General features: G+C 32.3%; 2 protein-coding genes across 2 annotated transcripts in view; both read left to right on the forward strand.

Moving 5' to 3' along the window:
* LOC127715782 (fibrinogen-like protein A) overlaps nt 1–22,282 on the forward strand; it is a 63,926-nt gene that overhangs the window by 33,994 nt on the left and 7,650 nt on the right. The gene's annotated exons all lie outside the window — the stretch shown is intronic.
* Nucleotides 10,958–20,722, forward strand: LOC127714458 (fibrinogen-like protein 1). Its single transcript, XM_052220518.1, has 6 exons — nt 10,958–11,082; nt 13,183–13,263; nt 13,519–13,649; nt 14,405–14,501; nt 19,557–19,721; nt 20,419–20,722. Exons 1-6 carry the CDS (start codon nt 10,977–10,979, stop codon nt 20,679–20,681), a joined length of 843 nt encoding a protein of 280 aa, XP_052076478.1. The 5' UTR covers nt 10,958–10,976; the 3' UTR covers nt 20,682–20,722.

Raw genomic sequence — 22,282 nt, forward strand, 5'->3', positions numbered from 1 at the left:
AAAAGTCACAAATATACTACGCCAAAGTCGCTTTCAGTTTATATATCACTCATTATAGGTGCTCTATGTAAAACAGTTTGAAGGTCAAATCAATTCCGAAGCATTGACAGCCAAAATCCCCAAAACTGTTACACCTTAGTTTCTTTCTTTCTTCTTATATGTTTAAAGGATTTATAAACAAATCAATCTTGGCTTGCGATGATTTCCCGTTGTAAAATATCTGGTTTATTTCTTTGCATTAATCAGGTTGTTTTCTTTGCATTAACGTCAAAACGTTTGATCAAATACAAAAGTATTTTGAACCAAAACGTCACCTTACTGAAATGCACTGGCATTGAATTTCCGATTTTAATCATTTATCAGTACCTGTTAGTTTATTATTGTGGTTTCAATGCTTATCCCTATAAATTGGTTAAAAACGAAAATTTTTTATGACTCAATACCCGACGGTTGTGCCTTTTCTACTAAATGTATAAATAAAATTTAGAATGGAAATGAGGAATGTGTCAAAGAGACAACAACCCGACCATAGAGCAGACAACAACCGAAGGCCACCAATGGGTCTTCAATACAGCGAGAATCTCCCGCACCCGGAGACGTCCTTCAGCTGGCCCCTAAACAAATATGTATACTAGTTCAGTGATAATGGATGTCATACTAAACTCCAAATTATACACAAGAAACTAAAATTAAAAATGATACAAGACTAACAAAGGCCAGAGGCTCCTGACTTGGGACAGGCGCAAAAATCCGGCGGGGTTAAACTTGTTTTTTGAGATCTCAACCCTCCCCCTATACCTCTAGCCAATGTAGAAAAAACAAACGCACAACAGTACGCACAGTAAAACTCAGTTTAAGAGAAGTCCGAGTCCGATGTCAGAATAGGAAACAAAAGAAAATAAACAAAATGACAATAATACATAAATAACAACAGACTACTAGCAGTTACTGACATGCCAGCCCCAGACCTCAATTAAACTGATTGAAAGATTATGTCTTCATCATATGAATATCAGGTACAATCCATCCTGTTAGGGGTTTAGTATTATACCATCATAAAATATATGAGAAGAACATAACCCGTGTCATGCCAACAACTGGTTTTAGAATAAATATGTTTAATTCCGATGCAAAGACCCTATAAGTGAATCAATATTAAAGCCAAAATATGCAATCTTTACTGACCTGACAACAGTATCGTAACTATACCCCTTCTTAATAAGTCTGTTTAAAGGTTTTGTTAGCTTTTGAGGTGAATACTGACATTTTTGTGCTTTGTAAAGAATATTACCATAAAAGATTGGATGTGAAATACCTGAACGTATTAGATGTCTGCATGTTGAGTTATATTTACGAATGATGTCCTTATACCGATGATAAAATTTAGTAAATGTTATGACTAGTTTATGATATCGAAAACCCTGGTGTAATAATTTTTCAGTAATACATAAATTTCCATCGCTAAAATCTAATACGTTGTTACATACACGAGCGAATCGTACAAGTTTAGATATATAAACACCATAAGATGTCGACCATCATCATCTAAAAATGGATAATTAACGATAGGAAATGAAAAAATCATCTCTTTTATCATAAATTTTTGTATTAAGCTTACCGTTAATGATATAGATGTCAAGATCGAGGAAAGGACAGTGGTCATTGTTAGTATTAGCTTTATTTAAAGTAAGTTCAACAGGATAAATTTCTTTAGTATACATACTGAAGTAGTCATTATTGAGAGCCAATATATCATCCAAATATCTAAAAGTATTGTTAAATTTTTGTATCAGATGTTGTTTCGATGGATCTTTGCTGATTTTAATCATAAATTGTAACTCATAACAATACAAAAACAGGTCCGCAATAAGTGGTGCACAGTTAGTCCCCATTGGAATTTCGATAACTTGACGATATACGGAATCTCCAAAGCGAACAAAAATGTTATCAAGTAAAATTTCAAGGGCAGATATGGTATCAAAGCATGTCCAATTGACATAGTTCTTTTGTTTGTTGCTACTAAAAAATGACCTAAAAGAGTTTGAACATATGTATTCGCATACCGACTTTTTAAATGCCCATTTAATTAGGTGTGTGAATTTTTTCTTAATAAGAATATGAGGCAAAGTGGTATATAGGGTAGAAAAATCAAAACTTTGAACAGATTCAAAATCACCAATATATGCATGCAATTTATCAAGTACTTCCAACGAGTTTTTGACACTCCAAAAGTAGTTAATTCCACTATTTTCAAAGGCCTTATTTGAACAATTTATTATCAGGTTTTTGATTGTACCAAGTGTACTAGTAAGTAGAATAGACAACTTAGTAGTGGAACAGTGACTTGAAGACGAAATAAATCTATATTAGGTGATTTGTGTAGCTTCGGAAGCCAGTACATAGTTGGGACTTTCATTGTATTTGGTTCTGCTTGTAAAGAAGAAGCTAATAGTTTATGTTTGTTACAGATATCGTTTTCTGAAAATGAAAATGAAGTCAGTTGGTGAATTCGTGATTTCCTTTGGTCATCCAACTTGAATTCAGTGGAGTTTGGAATTATAATTTTCTTATCGAGATAAATATATATATATATATATTTACCTGTGGACTTCTAACATAATTGCATCTCCTGAAGGTTCACTTTGTTGGCAACACGATTTATCCTTATAATTTTGTACACCAGGCAAGCGTTTCGTCTTCATGAACGAAAAAGGCATAATCCAATACAAATTTGAAGAGCCTGAAACCCAAATTTACACAAAGGTGTGCAAATTCCGGCAGTGCCTATTTTTAACTGTTGGAAGAAAACACTTAGTAACTCCCGCTTAAAATCCTTGATGATATGCTTGGCAGGTAATAAGACAGATTATAATGATTGCTACCAATTACATTTTTAAGATTCATGATCTTCTTTTTAATCTGCATCAACCTAATTTTAAAATGCTGCTAATTGAAAATAAGCAACAATGTTTTTAATGTCTTTTTTCAACACAACAATATTTGGAACACGCCTATTGTTTCAAATGGCAACTACTTTAGTAGTTGAGAATGGCGTGATTTAATTTAAAAGAATGAATAAACGAATACAACGCTTTACTAATTTCGTGCGTTCGACGAGCCTTTTTGTGTTTACCTTCATCTGGTTCGGTCAAACCCAATCATTGAAAGTAAATGACGTGTAAATACCTTAACACGTTTTGAGGCATATGACTAAAAGGGACCTAAAATGTATGGCCAAGGTCATCTAATGTCAACTTTACCTGAGGGAGTTGGAATCTTAGTTTCTTATACTTTCTTAATGTATCAACGTTGAATTTAAAGTATTTTATAAATTATTTGAATACGTAAACACTGACTACTGCCCTATTGATACCCTTGGGAATAACAGTCCATCAGCAGCAGTATCGACTTAAACGTAAATAGTAGTTCAGATTATAACAATTTTGATATAAATGTATACTGAAATCATAGAAAAATACTAATTCATGATCATCGTGGTACTGTCACTCAGCTATGGTATTTTGAACCCCTTACCATGAAAAATTTTCCAGTACATTTGTGACTTAATCAATAATGAAAACATTCCAATTCTATCTAAATTAATTAGCATAAAGAAACTTTGTCTAGTATCAGCTTGGGACAAAATGTTTAGCAAACATAATTTGTAAAGGCCTTTAAAATAAACATACATTGAACAGTTGTAGGCTGATCAAATTTTACTATTTAGTTCTTCATTTGATTTTAACTTAATATTGAGTGAACGTAAATGTAAAAATGCAAAGTAAATAATTCTTTGTGCTAAAATTATTGATATCTTTGGGTAAAATACTAACTGTATTTTTTAAAAGTCGATTAGAGATAGACGTTTTGTAACTGTGGAACCATAGCTCTTATGGTTCTTGTGGTATTGTTTGACAATTTGACAATTTGCTTCTCATGTTTTGTACAGAGCGCTGTCTATTGTGGATGAATTTTAACAGAGTAGATAATTTCACATCCACGCTCCCCTATAAGCGCAGATAGCAAAACGTCTATGTTTGTAATGTAGAGCATTTGAATTGCCTGGATCAAAGATCAAATACCATTACCCAATCCCTTTAGGTACTTTAGATTCGGCGATAAACAAGTAATAAGCCTCTCTTTATTGTAATGGTCAATCATACATGCTCTTGTACATTTCGGAATCGAAGGAATACTTATTCTTTAGGTTGAACACTTACCGCCCAAAGTTGTTTCTTAGCTACCATTGGACTTAATTTTTTCAATCTTGATGGCTCTAAAGACTGCCAAGTCTTCAAACCCGCAACGTGCGACGCAGGTTGAAGACTGTTTTTTTTCCTTTAATCATTTATAGTTATTTTGATCGTCGCGTTGCTGTCTTATTAACGTAATCCCCACATCTTGTTTTATTCATATTTAAAAAGAGATTTATGTTTTACTTTCATTCTTGTGGTAATTATTAACAATAAAAAAGAGACTAAAGATACCAAGGGATGATCAAACTCATAAGTCGGGAACGAACTGACAATGTCATGGCAAAAAAACGAAAAACGATCAAAAGACGAATAGTATACAAAACACAACATAGAAAAAACTAAAGACTAAAACTGAGCAACACTAACCCTACAAAAAACCGGTTAGTCTCATGTGCTCCGGAAGGATAAGCAAATCTTGCTCTACATGTGGTACCTGTCATGTTGTTCATATTGGTACAAACCCGTTGGTTTGCCTAATTCGGTAGGTCACTTTCGAGGAAATAAAGACAGGATTGTGTTATACATTTATCCGGGAATTACTTTTAGCCCTTTGTATAAAAGTGACACCTAACATCCACGTATTCCAGCATCAATCCGAATTCCGACAGCAAAAAATCTTATTCGGAAGACTCCGTATACATACTATTAGTATTTTTCTGTAATTATATTACAAAATATTGATCACATGATGCTAGTATTACTAGACTTGCAATTGCTTTACATCAATCCGACACTAATTTAGTGTTTCGGCGGATTTTGTATTATATGCTAATGATGAATGTATAACATTTATGAATGGGTTTAAGCATTGTAGGCCCGCCATCATCAGGGATTTACCTATCAATTTATTTTAATTTTGTCGTTGTCAATAGATCTGCTATATTTTTATGCTTTTTATAAGATATTATTGGTTTGCTTGAAAATATTTCGTTGCAAACCGCATCCTGTTTTAGAAGATCCCAATGTTTACTAATGCATTGTTTTAATTTATGAATGCATGGATTGAATTTCGTTGCCAATACTAAAGGAAATTCCTTTGTGTGTTTTTTGGCAGTATATATTTCAAACATATTGTTGTTGAAAACAGATTCTGAAGAATATGCATATATTATCACGTTTTAAGAGAAACACTGAGGATATTCCTTATGTGAAATCTTTGGAAATCTAAAGCACACAGGAAGCTTTTTCCAACGAAATATTTGATGATTAGGACATATAAATCGAAAGATATTTTTGCATTTTCTCGTGATCAGAATTAGGAATAAACAATAAATATTTTATTGTTTTATTTGAAATAAATAATGCTTGGCACTTGATACCTTCCGATTGCTGTCGGAATTCGGATTGATGTTGGAAAACGTGGATGTTAGGTGTCACTTTTATACAAAGTTTGCATTTGGGACTGTGTCCCACTGGCACTTTCCCTTGTATCATCATTTAGTTGGTGATCCGTGTTCTTAATCTTTCTTGAATTCGATACTAATTAACCTTGTTCCTATAAATAGTTTTGGCGATGCCATTACGACGGAAAAGCTTGTCAAACATTAACATATGTTAAATGTCACTGAAACAATTCGCTTACTCAGTTCAAAAAGTTATTTATTGTTTCGGGAAAGGAAGTACGGCACCTTTGGTCAATCCTGTCTGATTCACATAATTTGCGTTACTGTAACATAAGTATTTCAAACATATTGTTGTTTGAAAACAGATTCTGAAGAATTAGGAATAAACAATAAATATTTTATTGGTTTATTTGAAATAACTAGTGCTTGGCACTTGATACCTAGTGAAAAAAAAAAAACAATAATATTTATTGTTTTTATTTATAATGTAATTTTGGAATTTATATTTTCCATTAAAATGGTATGTATTGAAGTACTTATTACTCTTAACATAATTACAGAAGTAACTGAGCCAATGAAAATCAGTTTAGGCAAATACACCACGCCTCCTACCATTTCGTTTTGTTGATATTGCATTGATAATAGTCTTTCAGATACTAGTCTCTGTGATCACAGATATGGCTAGACATTATAAGAAATATGCTAAAAGAAATAAACATAAACGTAGGCTGAAAAATAAAGCTGCAATGCAGCAAAGTAAGCTAAAATTTATGCTATCACAAGCTAGAAAACAGGTTGTTAATCTTTCGCATAGAAAATTACTTGATGACGAGTATTTGGTATTATCCAGAGGTTTGAAATTCATACCTTCACCGTCAGTCAAAAGAGCAATGCAGGATTTATTACATGATTTCGATGAATTAGCCAGAAAAATGAGATGTCGTTACTAATATCATGGTAACTTGGATGAAATTCATCCCTTCAGAGTTAAATCTGGACACACGCCACCATTAACCTGCAACACCCTTGAAAATTACCTGTTTAATACAAAGCACGAACTATCGTCAATGCAAATTCGAAAATTTCGAAACAATCTAAGTGTTTCACAGAGGTCCGGCATTTCTTCTCTGTTAAATGATGAATCATTAATCATTATTATTGATGCGCAATGATTAGAAACACGGTATTGGCAGTATTTGGCCACAGCTTCATTATAAAATTATAAACACATATAACTAGGTAAACAGTTAAGATATATGTATGTATAGTAAGTAGATATTTGAATGAACGTATTCACCTTTCATATTGGCAAACTACGACACGATAACTAGATAACTAAATAGATAAATAATTAAGATCTATATATAGTAAATAGATAATTAATTAAACGTAGTCACCTTTCATATTGGCAGACTACAAAAAGATAACTAGATAGATAACTAGATAGATAACTAGATAATTAATTATTTACAATAAATGAAGCATCCAATTAAATGAATCCTGGGAAACAGAGATACATAAATTTTTGTGTGGTGGTCCTGGGATACAGAGACCCATAATATCAAATGTTTTGGATGCTAAATGAAATATGACGCCAAATGACGCATATTTAAAGGAATCGCAGCGAAATGCGCATAACTAAATATCACTACGGAATGTTCATATAAACCGGCACATACACAATTTGTTCTTACATGATACATGTACGAACGAAGTCACAGATTACTGTATTTATAAATGTCTAAGAATAAATAGTCTTAAAACACAACACACGTTGAGATGGCATTGCTATACTAGCAAACAACGGACAATTACACTGTAGATAATAATCTGATGTTCCACATATACTGCTTAGTTGACGGTTCATCCGAACTGTTGTACAAGGATCATCCTGAAAAATATAGTAAAGACACAGCAAAAATATGTTCATGATATATTATGCTAGGTAGTATAAGACATAGTGCTGGGTTGGTGGGTCTTTAAATCTTTAAATATTAAGAAAGCCGATAAAAGTAATAATGTTGTTATTTTAGATAAGGTCAATTACCTTCTTGAAGGCGATCGCCAATCAAATACACAACATTACACCAAGTTGGAAAACTTTGACCTAAAAGCACTTAGATGTAATATCAATACATATGTCAAAGGCATGTACACCAAAGGTGTTATAGATTATTCCACATTTAATAACCTTAATAATGGTAATCAAATTGATTATGGGCCTGGGTATATGCATAATTTGCCTAAAATACACCGATTAAATGAATCGGAATTAGTAAAAATCAATAAATATGGGTTTCACATTGATAACATAATGCCTCCATGTCGGCCAATCATATCTCAGATTGGTACTGTCACAGAATTTATTGGACGCTATATCGATTATTTTTTAGTACCTATGGTACAAAAACAACACACTTATATAAAGGATACGTCTGATCTAATATACAAGTTGGAAAGGATTAAGCCTAATGCAGATTGCTGGCTGTGTAGCTTTGATGTAGTATCAATGTACACTAATTCCCCGATTAATGAATTATTATCGGCAGTTAGAATTTCGTATGATCAGTTTGATAAATCAGATTACAAAATCAAATGCCCACCTACGGATGATTTAATCTATCTCCTCAGATCAATTTTTGAGAACAACATTTTTGATTTTAATGGACAGCTTTATAAGCAAAAAATAGGCGCCGCGATAGGAGCAGTGCCAAGCCCGGAAATCTGTGATATACTCATGTATAAAATTATGAAAGAAATTCTTTCTAAGTTTGAACATAGAAAAAATATCTTTTTCTATGGAAGGTATCGTGATGATATTATATTAATATATCACGGCGATTGGAAGGAAATAAAGGATTTGTTAGAGTTAGCAAATAATCATCATCCGTTCCTGAAATTCACACTAGAATTTTCATCTAAAGAAATAGTATTTCTTGATGTTAATATTTTCAAAGGAACTAGGTTTTCTAATGAAAATATCTTGGATGTGAAAACACACTTTAAACCGACAAATGCCTTCCTTTATCTAGATCGTAAAAGCTGTCACAGTCAACACGTGTTTTCAGGGTTTACACTATACGGACTTCATATACAAGAGTGTGCTCCTTACGCAGAACCTGCTCCAAGTTATGAGGAGGACAGATTAAAAATGACACTCTGTAAATTTTACGGACACTATCACGAATTGGTTGATCCATACGATGTGTCTTTTTCCAAACTAACTAAGGACATTTTTACCACTTTTTAGATTGTGGTTTGTCATTACGTCGTCTGATCTTTTAATTACCGAACGTGACTTATTCCCGATTGTGACGGTTTTGCTGAGTGTGAAACCGCATTGCTATAAGACGTGTCACGGTACTTTTCTATCCCAAATTTATGTATTTAATTTTGATGTTATATTTGTTATTCTCGTCGGATTTTGTCAAATGTCTTAACGTCTTTTCTGTTATATTCGTGTGTTATGGTAAAGATAATTAATCACCCCCTTCATTTATTAGATTTTAGTTTGGTTCAACGAAATTTATACGATATATGTGGTTTACAGTTTGATTCAGAAGAAACACCGACATAGCTAGATAATACAATTAATTATCTAATTACTACCACAATTTGATATTAATAAGTATTGTAATTTTCATTGTTATTAATAAATGTAATGTCAGTATTAAAAATCTAATCTTGAATCAATCCTAATCCTATCTTATTTTTGGGAAATATTTTACAAATTCAAATGTGACATCACTTTGTGTGTTTTTTTAGAATTTCAAATGTGACGTCACTTTGTGCGTTGAGGCTTTGGCTAACTCGGCTGTGTATTTTTATGTGTTGGATTAAGTTGTTTTATGTAATGTATCCGTTTTTATTCTGTAGTTAGTCCGCACTTCGGTTTTATCATGTATATCTATTATATAGTCATTTATTCTAAATAATAAGGATGTTCTTGTCCCAGGCAGAAAACCCTGGCCGTGTTAGGCGCATCTTTTTGGAAGTTTTGGTCCTCGGTGCTCTTCAGCTTTGTACTTGTTTTGGCTTTCAAACTTTTTTCATCTGAGCGTCACTGGTTGGTCTTGTGTGGACGAGACGCACGTCTGGCGTATTGAATTTAAAGCCTAGTACCTTTTGTTAGCTATTGTTCGTGTGTTTCTTTGTCCTATATGTTCTCCCATTTATTTGTATTGTGGTCCGGTCATGTGATGTTGTCATTTTGGTGTTGTGTTTGACGTTGCAATAAAAGCGGGAGGTTTGGCGTGCCACAAAACCAGGTTCAACCCAACATTTTTTTCTTAAAATGTCCTGTACCAAGTCAGGAAAATGGCCATTGTTATATTATAGTTCGTTTCTGTGTGTGTTACATTTTAATGTTGTGTTTTTCTTGTGTCGTTGTTCTCCTCTTATATTTGATGCGTTTCCCTCAGGTTTAGTTTGTAACCCGGATTTGTTTTTATCCCTATCGATTTATGAGTTTCGAACAGCGGTATACTACTGTTGCCTTTATTTATCAAGGGCGAAGTTATCAGATCCATTAGAACAACAAATAATGATGTTGATTTACAATATATTTTGTTACAGTTCAGATTGAACTTAATAAATAGAGGATACAAGGAGATTGAAATCGAAAAGTACATAAATGAGGCATTATCATGTAATAGATCTAACTTAATCAGAAAAAAGGCCAAAAAACACACAAAGGAAATTCCTTTAGTATTGGCAACGAAATTCAATCCATGCATTCATAAATTAAAACAATGCATTAGTAAACATTGGGATCTACTAAAACAGGATGCGGTTTGCAACGAAATATTTTCAAGCAAACCAATAATATCTTATAAAAAGCATAAAAATATAGCAGATCTACTTACAACGACAAAATTAAAATAAATTGATAGGTAAATCCCTGATGATGGAGGGCCTACAATGCTTAAACCCATTCATAAATGTTATACATTTATCATTAGCATATAATACAAAAACCGCCGAAACACTAAATTAGTGTCGGATTGATGTAAAGCAATTGCAAGTCTAGTAATACTACCATCATATGATCAATATTTTGTAATATAATTACAATAAAATACTAATAGTATATATACGGAATCTTCCGAATAAGATTTTTTGCTATCGGAATTCGGATTGATGTTGGAATACGTGGATGTTAGGTGTCACTTTTATACAAAACAGATATTTCATAACGATCAAGCAACTTGTAATGCCGATCGTCAAATTCCAAGAACTTCTGAAAATATCGTTTGTTTATCAATAATTCCTTGTTACCACCTGTTGCATAAGTCGTATCACGCAAGCATATCTATTTTTTTTGAAAGTATATAATAGTTCCAGATTAACGTTTCTACTTTTGATTTGATAGGACAAAATGGCCATACATCTTTCTGTTTCGATTATTCTAACTACCTTAAGTGTGTTGGATGCATCGGATACAATTTCAAACAAACACATGGTCAAGTCATCATCTGATTCGGGTAAGTTTTCAATTTTGATGAGAGAAATTATCAGAAAAACTTAAGTTATCTTATTCAACAGAACTATGATTGGAATTTAAACGTTATGTTATTTGTTCATTTTAGAAACTTATTGCGCGATTTGTTCTAAGGAATGATTGTGAATATTGCATCACCGATACAACAAATGTATTTTCATGTTTACAGTGTTCTTCAAGGTTTTATACTTTTGGCTGTGCAAACTTTTGGTCACAACATATTCGATGAAATAAATTCCAGCAGAAAATTATGTGTGGACGGACTTTATACCAAGTGTTTTTATCACGGTCTAATTTATAAAGAAAAAAAAAACAATTAACGAAAAACAAATATGATCGTTTGATACCAACAGGCCCCTGACATGGGGCAGGCATATACAGAATACGGTGGGTTAAACATGTTTGCGAGCGCCTTACCCTTCTCTATCAAAGACAGCGGCTTATCAGCATAACATGAGAACTCACTGTAAAAATTAGTTGAATAGGGCTTGACTCCTCAAATTGACAAAAGGTTATAAAAAGTACCAAGAAAAAGAAATAAAGTACAGCGTACCGATACCAGATTAAAATATCAATCATAAATTTGAGAATGAAAACGGGGAATGTGTCAAAGAGACAACAACCCGACCAAAGAGCAGAAAACAGCCCAATTACTGTTACTGACATGCTAGCTCCAGACCTCAATTAAACTAATTGAAAGATTATGTCTTCATCTTCTTCTTCTTCTTCTTCTGGTATACAGTTACAGCTTCATTTATATGGAAGATTACGAACTGTTACATGCGCGGAGTATATGATTAAAATTATATATGAGCAAAAATTTATCTTTAAATTTGTAGAATACCTGGTGTTGTGATTTTTATTTCTGGCATCTTTGTGTATGGGCTTGGACCCTTATCAGGAAAATTAGTTGGTAGTTCGTTAGGAAATACTGACTGAAATTGTTGATTTAGAATGTCTGCTTTTTCAGTAGTGTCTGTTACAAGTATGCCTTCTTTTTTCAGAGGCGCAATTCCTGTATTATCATTTCTAGTGCTTTTGATGAACTGAAATAGCTTTTTTGGTTTTGTGTTTGTGGACTGATGTTGGTCCGGTTCATTGATTGTTGTATTTGTTCTATGTAGTTCCAGTATGCCTTCCTTTGCTCGTTTTGGACTGTTTGTTTTAGTTTCTTGTATTTCGAAGGGTTTCCATTTCTGCTTTTATAAATAACACTTATTTTTCTTGTTAATGAGTTTCCTTAGGTTGTTGTTTATCCAAGGTAGTCTATGCTTGTATGTGAGCATTTTGTGAGGTACATTTGACTCTATAGATTTGAGAAGATTGATTTTGAAGGTGTTCCATAGTGTATCTGCATCACTCAAGTGCATCATATGAAAATCTAGCACAATCCATCCCGTTAGGGCTTTAGTATTATACCATCATAAAATACACGAGAAGAACATAACGCGTATCATGCCAACAACTGGTTTTATAATAATTGTGTTTATTTCCGATGCAAAAACCCTTTGAGTGAATCAATATTAATTTTTAAAAAATGCCATCTTTTATGACCTGACAACAGTACCGATGATAAAATTTAGTAAATGTTTTGACAAGTTTGTGATATCGAAAACCCTGGTATAATAATTTTTCAGTAATACAGAGATTTCTTTCGTTTAAATCAAATACGTTGTTACATACACGAGCGAGTCGAACAAGTTGAGATATATAAACACCAAAAGATGGTGACAAAGGAACGTCACCATCTTAAAATGAATAATTAACAATAGGAAATGACAAATCATCTGTTTTATCGTTAATGTTGGTATTAACCTGCCCGTTAAATATATAGATATCAAGATCTAAGAAAGGGCAGTGTTCATTGTTAGTATTAGCTCTGTTTAAAGTCAGTTCAGCAGGATATATCAGTACAGATTCAATGGGTTTAGTGTTAAGACCAACCTAAGTATCGACAGGATGTAGGATCGTAAGTGTTCATAACTGTATAATGTATAGGAAAACATATTTAGTTATGCTATAATCAAGTTATTCACTTGGTAACAGATGTACAACTCAACTTAAATTTCTACATATCTTCCAGGTGTTTGTTTTTATGGAGTAACTGCTGAAAGAGTTCTCAATATCTTAGCGACTGGGAAATTCAGAACAGTTGAACCTTCAGGTTAGTACACAATATCAAAATTTGAATTCATAAATTACGTTTACATTTTACTTTTTGCATTCAACTTACACCAGTAGTCAAGACAATAAAACATTCTTATTAAAATCAAATCATGCTCTTTCTACAACAATATATCTTTATGATCGATTTTTCTTTAATTAACATAGACATAAGTCTCTTTTGACGTATTTCCTACATTTTCTTTAATTCATTCACATGCTGTATAAATATCTTTCTCCTTTGTTTACTTAACAGTACGTAAACCAAAGGACTGTTCAGACTTGGACCCTAAGCATGACATCAGTGGGGTGTATAGAATATATCCCACTACCGGAAAAAGATTCAAGGTTTATTGTGACATGAAAACCGACGGTGGGCGCTGGACAGTAAGTTATCTGCGGATTTAACTTTATTCATACTTTTAAAATTAGATGAAAAATAACGATTTTGATTTAATACGACTGATTTATTATTAATTTATTTGTATGCACAGAAGGTTTTAAACTGATTTCCCCACAACTTTGTCATTGAATTGATATTGTAATTTTAAATTTCTATCTTTTCGGTCTATATATTGAATGTTCTTACTCGTCTAAGTTGCATATTCATTTTGGTATCTTCCTTCCTTCCGTCTTGTTTTTAAGATATTAAACGTGATGAATTACCACACTTTCACTTGCATACAAAACTCGCAAGTAAGCCTTAGCATGAAACTATAACAGCAGTAACGGATCATGATTTTCATAAATCAAGAGGAGGAACGACTAACCGATAAATAACAGGCATGTGTGGTCAAAAATCAGAAAATTGTGTAAAAATATTTTTTGCCACAACACCTCGCCCTAGCCATCCCGAGATCCATCCCATAAAATTACCAAATTAGAAAGCACTGATGCCATGATCAATAAGTTATATAAAACCCCCACCACTATAATATATGTAAAAACAGGAAAAAATTAAAAAGGTCCATCGTTTAAAGATCAAAATGTTTAAGCATTCTTACAATAAACTCTTATTCACATATTATTTTTTGGAACTTGTACGTGTTACACATAGAATTAAACAAAATATTTATTGACAAATACACATTTCATGTTTTTTCCGGACAAACATTTATCTGATATATCTTTAACACTTCTAGGTTCTTATCAGACGAATGGATGGTACTCAGAGTTTTAATAAAAAATGGATAGAATATGAACATGGTTTTGGAGATTTAAATCGAGAATTTTGGTTAGGTAAGTCAATCACTTTATTTTCTTTTTTCTTAATTGTTTTTGTTTTTAAGGGTTTAACATAAACTTCGAGCTTTTGTTTCTTTTCATTTAGTACTATGCATTTATTATACGGTTTAATACAGATCAATTTGCCGTATTACACTTTATCTTATCTCGCAGTTCCATTGATTTTTTTCTCAGAATCTGTTATATTCACTATAGGTATGTTCACGACCATATGAGTATTTGGACCGTACGCATATGGTCATGACTATATGGGTATACTTATATGGTCCGCTCATACGCTTATGGTCGAACCATATACGTATATACTCGTTTGGTTATTAACGGGCCGGACCATATGAGTATTTAGACCATATAGGTATTTTCGAAAAAAAAATTCAAACTTCCTTAGCAGACACAGCTCGTTCTCTGAACTGCAATCAGTTATCTTTGTTACAAATTGTCTAAATCTTGGTATATATGTTGTCTTGCCTTCGCTATCTTGAGTCAATTTTAAGCTCTTTTATCATGTCGACAGTTTCGATCGTACGTAAACCACTGGTGTTTTGGGCATGGACTTTTTTCAGTTTCCCGGCGTTTAGATTAGATTGTCTTTGATTTCTTCTAATTTCCACTTTTTTTAACTTAACTGACGTGTTAGTACTTTTATTCCCTCGATCTTACAATAACAGTGGTTTCTACACAAGAATAGAGGGACAGCACGTATAAATCACTGTAATTCTAAATCGTATAAACAGTAGCATGAACAAATTTTGAAATAACTAAAAATAATTTGAAATGTTAAAGAGATTTTAATTTACAAAAAACAAATTGAAACACCAAAAATAAAGAAAAAGGAGGGTTCAATGCTCCAATTGCTAATGCGTAAACAGTTGACTTCTTAATTAACAATTCATTTAGTTATTTTCGGATTCGACATATTGTGTTTCGTAAAGACAAATTAAAAATGACCATGCAAAAATGCTTCGACTATAATTTTTACTTGTGACTAAAATTTATATCATTAATCACGTAACAATGATTACCAAATTATTATCTAAGTAAAAATTACATTTTTAGAAACTCTTTATTTATGACACCTCGAAAGGTTATACTTTACACAATAACTGTTTAACGTTCATCGTATTTATTACCCGGACCATACACGTATGGTCCAATTACTCATATAGTCCAGAACATGTATATAACTTCTGCAAGTTCCATTTTACACATTGTGTATTTCACGAATGTTTGTGCGTTTATCCTAAACTAGTTTGAAAAATAAAGGGAACAGTTTTTGGATCACTATTTTAAACACGCCATTACAATGAACATCGAGAATAAAACAAAACAGGTTCTTAACAGACCGGTAGCCTAACATCATGAATACAAGTAGAATAGATGACTATTGAACCACAGTATACTACTGTTGCCTTTATTTTTTACCCATAACACCTTATGTTTGTCTCTAACGATGTGATCATAATACTTATTTTCATAATAACGGATTTTGAGAAACAAAGTGAATGGAACAGCTAGATATCACATGTACATTGTGTCATACAATAGCAGAACAGTATTATTTCTTATGTGTTTCTAGGTTTTGAAAACCCATGTTAGGGAAATTGTAAAAAATAAGGAAGTTCGAAAAATTCAATTATTCAAGCACAATGTGTTTCTTTTTGACATTTCGAGAAAATTAATTAGATTTTGAATATAATACCAAAAAAGAAGATGTAGTATTATTGCCAATGACTCTCAACCAGAGACCAAGTGACGTAGAAGTTAAGAACTATAGTCACATTATTTAATGAGATAAAATTGTAACCCTAAAACATTAAAGAACACGTTCTTTTGTTTTACATTATTAATGACGACATATTCCTATCTTAAGGAAGCTGGGTGTCTTCCTTTATCTTTGATTTTGAAATAGTAGATAACAATCGGTCTAGATCTTTGATGAAATGTGCAAATTTCGATAGTAGTATGCAATTCATGTGTAAGACTTTTCATGTTAATATAGAAAATTAAGTGTTTTATATTTTACGGCTGTATTTAACAACAAAAAAAACAGAATAATTTTGTTTGATTCAATTGTGTTCAACTTAACCACATAAGGGGAGATAACTCAGGAACGTAACTTTTATAATAGAATGTGTTATGAATTTACCTATTTCGTTATGTAGCAAGAAAACGAGTCCGGTGACCCCATTTTTCTTTTTCGTAGCTGAAAGCATATTATTAAAGCTATCTTCTCATATTTTATCTTAGAATTCTCTGGTTTAGTTTTTATTTTTTATCACACAAAATTAGGGTTTCCATGCATTATTTATACAAAATCTGACAATTTTGCACAACCTGTGGCGTGAAAAAAGTCAAGTGACCCATACTTATTATTATATTTATGAAACAAGAGGCTCTCAAGAGCCTGAATCGCTCACCTGTATTTCAGAGGAGAAGATTTTTAAATGTTAGCAAACTTGATGAACAACTTGTGTAAAATAGTCTTTAAAGGGCAATAAGGGGTCAATTGACAATTATGATCATATTAACTTTTTTGTAGATCTTATTTTGCTGAACATTATTGCTGCTTACAGTTTATATATATCTATAATAATATTCAAAATAATAACAAAAAACTGCAAAATTTTGTTAAAACTACCAATTCGGTGGCAGCAACCCAACAATGGGTTGTTCGATTCGTCTGAAAATTTCAGGGCAGATAGATCTTGACCAATTAAACAATTTTATCCCGTCACATTTGCTCTAAAAGATTTAGTTTTTGAGATATAAGCCAAAAACTGCATTTGACCCTTATGTTCTATTTTTAGCCATGGCGGCCATGTTTGTCGAGGGATACAAACTTCGGATATAATTTAGAAACAAGATACCCTAAGAAACATTTAGTTAAAGTTTGAAGGTAATTGGCCCAGTAGTTCCAGAGGAGAAGATTTTTAAATGTTAGCAAACTTGATGAACAAATTGTGTAAAATTGTCTTTAAAGGGCAATAACTCCTTAAGGGGTCAATTGACAATTATGGTCATATTAACTTTTTTGTAGATCTTACTTTGCTAAACATTATTGCTGCTTACAGTTTATATATATCTATAGTAATATTCAAACTAATAACAAAAAACTGCAAAATTTTGTTAAAACTACCAATTCGGTGGCAGCAACCCAACAATGGTTTGATAGATTCGTCTGAAAATTTCAGAGCTGATAGATCTTGACCAATTGAACAATTTTACCTCATGTCAGATTTGCTCTAAAAGATTTAGTTTTTGAGATATAAGCCAAAAACTGCATTTGACCCCTATGTTCTATTTTTAGCCATGGCGGCCATGTTTGTCGATGGATCGAAACTTCTGATACAATTTATAAACAAGATACCCTAAGGAACATTTAGTTAAAGTTTGAAGGTATTTGGCCCAGTAGTTTCAGAGGAGAAGACGACGACAGACGACGACAGATGACAACAGACGACGACGACGACAGACGACGGACGCCAAGTGATGGCATAAGCTCACATGGGGCCCTTCGGGCCCCGGTGAGCTAAAAAGCATGATATAAACTACATTTTGACAAATTATTAAAACATTCTATGGATTCTAATTTAGACCCCCATCTACATTAATTGCATAATTGGTAGTTTTCTTAGTATTTGCGTGTCCAGTTAAAAGTTGGAGCCTGAAGGGAAGCAAATTGTTTCCAGTTAGCTTTACGATAATTAATGAGAAGATTCATTTGTCCATACCTGTATTGTGTGATATTTCGGGTTCATCGTTTATAAAAAAAATTATGAAAAAAAAGTAAAATAACAAAATAACGAACTCCAAGGAAAATTCAAATCGGGAAGTCCCTTATCAAATGGCAAAATCAAAAGCTCAAACACATCCAACGAATGGAAAACAACTGTCATATTCCTGACTTGGTGCAGGCATTTCCTTATGTAGAAAATGGTGGATTAAACCTAGTTTTATAGCTAGTTAAACCTCTCACTTGTATGACAGTCGCATAAAATTCCATTATATTAACAACAATGTGTGAACAAAACAAACAGACATAGTAGGTAAAAATGTCAAAAATAAGGGTACAGCAGTCAACATTGTGTAATAATCTTAATCACTATAAACAAAAACAATTCTTCCTGCCATGTTTTCTTTGAGGGATAACATGATTGTTGGTTGTTGTTTACGTAACGTCCATTGACAAATTGTTCATGCATGTGCAGGACGAGAACAAATTAATACTAAAGACAATAAGTAAGTCCTTTAATAGAAGCAATCCGGGATGAAGGTCGGAGAAATTTCGCAAAAATCTCTACTTTTGACCTATCTGGGAAGTAAAAAACAACGCTTTAAAATAAAACGTTGACAAAAGTAGTTTAATTTAATATTTTCACATGTCTTTAAATCAACTTAAACATGTTTTATCTTGAAACATTGAACTTAATAATCGGAGCCAAGTATGACCCGTGCTGAACTTATTCCTTTAGACTGCCACAGGAAAATGAGGGTATATTGGATACAAATAGAATTTTTGCCTTGCAACAGGCCACCTACGGACCCCTTGAGGGATTACAAGAAAAATATTCAATCAAAAATCACTAAGGGGACGGCCATTTGATTTCCAAGGGGACAGGAGGATTTTAAAAATAAATATCCTGGTCTGGTAAGAGCTGAAAAGAAATAACCAAGCATAAGACAGTATGAAATGAATATTCTGCAACACAAAATGCCAGAAACAAATGTGTACAAAAGTGAAAATTATTTTTCGCTGGGAAAAAGAATGCTGTGCATGTACTGATTTTGTATCATGGATGGATACCCCATATCCTTTGTTTTTCTATTTTACATAACAACAGACAAAAATGAGTAGTCAATCTGCAAAAAATCCCCCCTCAGAATATCCAGTGGTTGCCCTCTTATGGTAAAGATTACGTCATCCCTTTGAGAGTTAAACCGATACCTTCTGTGATTTGTTTGACCGTTCTAAAATGTCTTTACTTTGACACATCAAAGATATATAGAATATAAATAATAATAAAAAAATGTTTCCCCCTCGTTTTATAGGAAACAAATATCTTCATATACTGACTTCAGCTAAAAATACCGAAATGAGAGTGGACATACAGAATTTTAAAGGTGAAAAGAGGTATGCCAAATACTCAACATTCAAGATTGGAGATACTGGGTCGAAATATAAACTGACAGTTGGTGGATATTCTGGAAATGCTGGTAATGACGTTAACAATATACAAATGAACTAGATTTCCTTCAAATTGGGAGTAAACATTCATGAAGAAGTTATGACGTAAAACGTATGCTTTCTTTTAATACAGTCAATGTATTAAGCTTTTTAAGTCAGATGTACGTCTAATTCTGATCTGTCTTGTTTTGTGTCATACATGTTTTCTTTTAATTTGTTTATCGTAATTTTTCCAAATTTTCGTATTTCGACGCTTCCGAAAACGTTAAAAAAAATCTTTTGTGTTTGAAATTTTTTTTCTCCAATTTCATGTTATGGTTTATATATATTAGGGTATGCATCATTGAGACTGCAACTCAACAACCACGACATAATATGATCAGATCTACGGTGTTCAGAATATATACTGTATTAACAACATAAACATTACCAATTTTACTTCACCAGCTTGTGCGCATTTCGGCAATTAATGTTTCTTTAGTGAATCTCGAGACCAAATTATTTGATAATGCAAAATCTTAAACAAACTTTGGAAAGCTGATCAACCAAAATGAACCTAAGGTATACCCAAATTTGGAAAAGGAATCAGAGCTTTCTTTGCATGAGGGTGATATGTTTTACTCAAAAAAGTTGAATGTCTAAACAAAATTTCAAATAAAACAAATACTTATTACTAAAACTTAAAAACTTCCTTCGAATAAAAATTGGGTCAATTTTATATTCCAGGCGATTCTTTTGCACATACTCACAACGGAATGAAGTTCACGACACCTGATCAAGACAATGATAAATATAGAACAAACTGTGCTTTAATTCATAAACGAATTGGTGGCGGTTGGTGGTTCAATGAATGTGATGCTTCCTGCTTTACATTATCATATGCAAAAAATAAGGAAGGTCTGACTGGAGAGAATCTTATACAATGGGAAAGTTGGAAGGGTTCCAGATATTCCCTGAAATATGCTGTGATGATGATGCGGAGAGTTTAATTCGTTGTTGAAAAAAATAAAAAAAAATATCTGATTTTGCTTTGTTCTTTTCAAATTCACATTCATGTATTATTTCGAATTGTATCATAATCTTAATTGTTCGGTGACATCACCTATCATTGTGGTATAAAGTACCACCGAACTACCGTTAATGTTGTTATTTTGAAACAGTATTAATTTTGGTACATTTGAAAATTGCGTTTGGGAAATATTTGTCATTCCCATTTAATAGAGGCACATGTGACACAATTGACTTATTAAGAAAGGTGTGAATTGATTTGTCTAATGAAATTTTATGGTAAATTGGCGTCACATGTCACCAAAAGGTTTTTTTTTTACAATTTTTAATAAAAATAATTGATTCAAATTGGGTATTTCACAATTGTCTTTAGCTGCGCACATATTTTAAGCATAGTTTTACGTCTAACTTTTACTTCAAACGATGGTCCGGAAAAGAAAACTGTTGTATTGAAGAAAAAGATTTTAAAGTAATAAAAAATGCTGATTTTACTTTTTGTCCTTTAACTAGTCATGACGTATCCACAAAAACTGATTTAAGATGAATCCCGTATTCCTAGAACAGTATTTTTTTTTTTAAATTACAAGAAATGTTTGTTACAATCGAGTGTTTATTTATAACACTATATCGATTATTAATAAACGATTCGACAATGCTTTAAAATGATTTTTGTTTGGGAGGAAAAAGAAATTGACCAACGGGAAAACCTAGTGACACTATTTACGCAATTGAGCGAATATAATATTCTCAAATAGATTAACTAGAGGTTGTCCCACGTCAATGAGAAAGCAGCTTAGCGACAGAAAAAGAAGAAAACAACCAGTCAACAAACTTTATGTTTCATTCAGTGTTTCTGATCCGTTTCAAGATGAATCATTTTAATGAGCACAACATGTTTTAGTACACAGATTGAACGGGTGCTTCTTTGTCCTTCATATATTTTATGGCCCATAGAATTTGAATCTGGATACATACAATTTACACTGTCTTATTATAAGAATAATTTAATACCTGACCTTTGGTAAATGTTCTTTTACAAAACTAAGGTATAATTTTGATATAATTGTGGTTCAATTATTTAGCAAACTGTATATTTATGAAAACAAAAAAATATTTTCAAAATAATATCAAGGATTAAGATCTTATAGATGTGAAACATTGTAATAAATTCTAAATTAAACTCATTTTACGTCAAATCTACCGAAATGTATTAAAATTTTGAAATTTTATAAAAGACATAATCCAACTTAGTAGGAATAAATCATATCTATAACATAAGTTATTTATTAAAGCATCATCTGGGGACATAAATGTGTTCCTCAATAAGGAGAGGAACAAATTGTGAAAAAATGGGCTAAAATTATTGTACAATACAAAACAAATGAAAAAAATACGTTATAAATTTAATGCGTCAGAAGCACTTTTCTGGATTTACCATCATCCGGAACGTTTGAAGCCTAATATTTGAAAGCCAAGAATGTATAAGAACCGAAACAGTTGAAGAGCTATATAACCAAAAAGGACCGAAAAAATAGCCAAATCCATCTAAGGTTAACTTTGCCTGAGGAAGTTGAAACCTTTT

This window comes from Mytilus californianus, unplaced genomic scaffold, assembly GCF_021869535.1.
Source record: "Mytilus californianus isolate M0D057914Y unplaced genomic scaffold, xbMytCali1.0.p SCAF_9, whole genome shotgun sequence".
NCBI lineage: Eukaryota > Metazoa > Mollusca > Bivalvia > Mytilida > Mytilidae > Mytilus > Mytilus californianus.

What these genes read in the sequence shown, in the direction of transcription:
- LOC127714458 (XM_052220518.1), top strand. Translation starts at nt 10,977, where the DNA reads ATGGCCATACATCTTTCTGTTTCGATTATTCTAACTACCTTAAGTGTG. An exon ending in CAGAACAGTTGAACCTTCAG is followed by an intron (nt 13,264 to 13,518) that starts GTTAGTACACAA and finishes TTTACTTAACAG; the next exon opens with TACGTAAACCAAAGGACTGT. An exon ending in TGGATATTCTGGAAATGCTG is followed by an intron (nt 19,722 to 20,418) that starts GTAATGACGTTA and finishes TTTATATTCCAG; the next exon opens with GCGATTCTTTTGCACATACT.